The sequence below is a fragment of the Oenanthe melanoleuca genome, chromosome 1A (genome assembly GCF_029582105.1).
Source record: "Oenanthe melanoleuca isolate GR-GAL-2019-014 chromosome 1A, OMel1.0, whole genome shotgun sequence".
NCBI classification, from domain to species: Eukaryota; Metazoa; Chordata; class Aves; order Passeriformes; family Muscicapidae; genus Oenanthe; species Oenanthe melanoleuca.
In genome coordinates, this window is record NC_079334.1 from 45,417,758 (window position 1) to 45,421,467 (window position 3,710).

At 36.0% G+C, this 3,710-nt stretch overlaps 1 protein-coding gene across 1 annotated transcript; it reads left to right on the plus strand.

Moving 5' to 3' along the window:
- Positions 1-1,427: 1,427 nt before the first annotated feature.
- Positions 1,428-3,402, plus strand: LOC130248410 (forkhead box protein E3-like). The gene has a single exon (XM_056482159.1). The coding sequence runs from the start codon at positions 1,547-1,549 to the stop codon at positions 2,393-2,395; it is 849 nt and encodes a 282-aa protein (XP_056338134.1). The 5' UTR covers positions 1,428-1,546; the 3' UTR covers positions 2,396-3,402.
- Positions 3,403-3,710: the final 308 nt, after the last annotated feature.

The following is a 3,710-nucleotide window of genomic DNA, read 5'->3' on the forward strand; positions in this document are numbered from 1 at the left end:
TTGTGACCAAAAGTAGAAATCAGACCACTCCCTAAAACATGTGCTTGTTTTTACAGTACCAAGCAAAAAAACTGCAGGCTTTGTAAATCTATGTAAATGTATAGAAAAAGAAGCATTAGAATTACTGCAAGGTTATAGCCTGGATTCATACAATCAAAACTAAGTCGCTGAAAAACTCTCTTTAACATAAATTAAGGGCAGAGGAAAAAAACAATCCTTGTACAATGAAAATTCAGAACAGATTACATTACTGGAACAGAATTTCCAAATGCTCTTTTATCCCCATTTATTTTTTCAAGAATACATAATTTATAGACAAATTTACATGATAAACTATTTAACTAGTATGGCTGATAAAGCCAAAAGAAGATACATCCTTTTTCAAAGCTTCCACCATGTTGTTTTGTTTTGTTTTGTTTTGTTTTGTTTTGTTTTGTTTTGTTTTGTTTTAGAACGTATTTCAACATATTTAATAACCTTCCTAGACTAATCTTGGTAATTACAGAATCATTGAGTCATGGAAAGGTTTGGGTTCCAGCCCCACTGTCATGGGCAGGGACATCTTCCACTAGACCAGGGTGCTCAGAACCCAGTCCAACCTGGCCTTGAATACTTAAGATGAGGGACTATCCACAGCTTCTCAGGGCAACATTTTCCAAAATGAGGTGACTCTCTTTTCCTTGGCAGTGTCAGACCTCAGAGGACTGAGGGCCATGTCAAAGTTCAAGTGACAGTTTGTGCTTTGGGGGTGACAGAGCACAGAACACTCTGACTCCGATGGTAATTGCTCTCTCAACCAGTTTCTTGGGTTGGCAGAACTGGTCACTTGCAAACTCAGCATGAAAGCTAGTTGCTGCCATGCTGAGAGAGAATTAATAAGAAAAAAAGGGGAGCAATTTGTGTTTGTTTTTTGTTTTGTTTTGTTTTTTGTTTTTTATTTTTTTTTGCTTTAATTCAATTTCACCAAGAATAGCTACACTGCAGCTATAAAATTTGATAGGTAGTTTCCTTTCACACAGTACTTGCTATTAGCAGGTAAAACAAATGTTTATTGTACTAAATACAACATGTTTGACTAAGTGTAGAACACAGGAACCAACATGTTGGTTTCAGTTTGTTCTGCATATCACTGGAGAGTCCGATACTTTCGCAACTCTATCTAGGCACCATAAATTTCTCACTAATCATTATGTTTCAATGGGGAACACTGAAGGGTGTTTTCTCAGATTGTAATGAAGTGAGAGGCTAACGTCATGGTCTGTTTATCTTCATACTTAACATAGTATAATTATTTTGTTTGGTTTTTTTTTCATTCAGCTAGGACTTGCACCTTGACTTTTGCAAACATAGGCAGTTCGGTTTTCGTTGTTAAGGATGTTGACTTAACAGAGTATAAAATAGAAATCTGGGTATGTGAGAGCAGCACTTTTGAAGTCCAACTTTCGTTTTTCCTGCTGGTTATATTCAGTGGACCAAATATTCAACTGGCTACTTGCAGTAAAATATCAGAACGCTTAAAATAAATGCTGGGTTTCAGGCTGCTATAATGAGTGAAGACTCTTCTGAAAACAGTGAAGGAAGTCTAGACATCTGTACAGCAGGAGAAGAAGAAGAAGAAGCAAAACTGGCTCAAAGGATTGCACCCCGAATTCCCAGCTCTCACATCCATGACAAAAAGCATCTTCCTGTGACTGTGGATGAAAGAAAATTTCTGGATAAGCCACCTCTGTCATACATAGCTTTGATTGCAAAGGCAATACTTTCTTCTCCCACAAATAAACTGAACTTAGCTGCTATCTACAAATACATTGAAGATAATTTTCCTTTTTACAGGAACAAAGGTCGAGGTTGGAGGAACAGTGTAAGGCACAACCTCTCACTAAATGACTGTTTCATCAAGGTGGGAAGGTGCGAGGATGGCAAAGGAAACTACTGGAGTATTCACCCATCAAACTTGAATGACTTTGTTCACGGGGACTTCAGGCAGCATCGGAGGTCACGAAAGCGAGGGCGCCAAAAGGAGGCAGAGCACTGCCTTGCTGTGAATTATTTCATGCCATGGGGACACCATCCTTCCTGCCCAGCACCAGGTTGGCTTTACCACACACATTATTTTCTGGATCCACTGTGGAAACTTCTGTGTGCTGACAGACTGCAGTTTGTGCATGAATACCAAAATGTAAGCAGTGATTTAATAATGGGGAAGTTTTCACCTCAAGTACAGACTGATAAACCCCAAGGCACTTCTGGGGACTGGTTTTATGGATCTCCTGCCACTTCAGTTATGCAGCAGAATATTTTCCTAAATATTCAACCAGGTTTCCCTAACTCCCTCTTAGCCTTTTCTCAAAAACAGGACCAAGGTGAAGCATTCAGACACATGTGTAAGTACTAGAGAGATTAGAAGTGCTTGAATAACTTCACAGGCAGCTTGGGACTCTGTTAAGATACAATATATATGTTGCACAATTTTGAACTTTTGTATACGTGTATGACAGCAGAAGAGCTTGCTTACTTATATAAGCCACTGATTATCCATGATTATTACCTAAGTGTATTAGCTTTGGAATCATAATGAATTTCTAATAATTCTACTAATCAATGCCCATGCATAGATTACCTCAGTATAAAACCAATCCATTCACACTGACTGCCCAATGAAATTATTTTTTAATTGTTATGTATTAATCATATTACTGTATACTACTGCTCTATTGGATTCAAATTAATACACATGTATGTGTATTTATAACCATATATTCAAATATGTACAACCATATATTTACTTTTATATTATATTGAATTGGAAGGATTAATATATTTTTCCTTTTTTATTTGAGAATGTCTTTGAAACTATACTGCTGGCAATACTGAATTACTCTTCTACTCATTTAATACTACACATTAATTTGTACTCACTTGCCACTATTAGCTCTGATACATTGTATTGATAAAAAAAATCTCTGTACATTTATATATCTTTGACTGTTAAGTTGTATACTTGTTCTTGTCTGCATAATTGTTCAGATTAAAAATATTCCAAATGAAGTAGGTTTGCAATATTATCTAAAATATGTTTTTAAGTTCAAATCTGCTTTTTAAATGCATGGATACATATTAATTAACCTATTTAAATAATTACTTAAAGACAACATGGCTAATCACCAGTTTACCCATTAGCTGGGTATAATCCATTCAAGAAATTTTCATTTTTTTGATATTTTCACCTATTGCTTAGGCTTATATCTATGTTTTTAGTTTACATAGTCATGTACATAGCTACAGAGTATATGATGTTATAAAGTGCTCACTTAAACAATTTTTTAAAATATATGTATTATCCAGCAACCTCATGGTAGCAGAAACTTTTGAAGTTTCACATGGGGAAGTGTAACAAGCATTTTTGTGAAAAAAAAAAAAAAAAAAAAAAAAAAAACAAAAAAAACAAAAAACCAGTTATGCTAAATTATAAAACTAGAACTTCCTTTCAAACACTTGATCACAGAAAATGCAGAGGAAGGCACTGCAGTGCCTCAGTCATGAAATACCCTTGTGTGTGGACAAAACCTGAGCACTGGACAAAGGTGGGAAAAGTGGGATGAAGATGGGATGAGGAGACTGTCTAAGGAAACAGAGAGAACTGGAGTTGGGACAAGAAGCTCAGACACATTGATCAAGGAGCTGTGAGAAGCCGAAGGAACACAAATGGT

Coding starts and splice junctions, on each gene's coding strand:
- LOC130248410 (XM_056482159.1), top strand. CDS start 1,547: ATGAGTGAAGACTCTTCTGAAAACAGTGAAGGAAGTCTAGACATCTGT.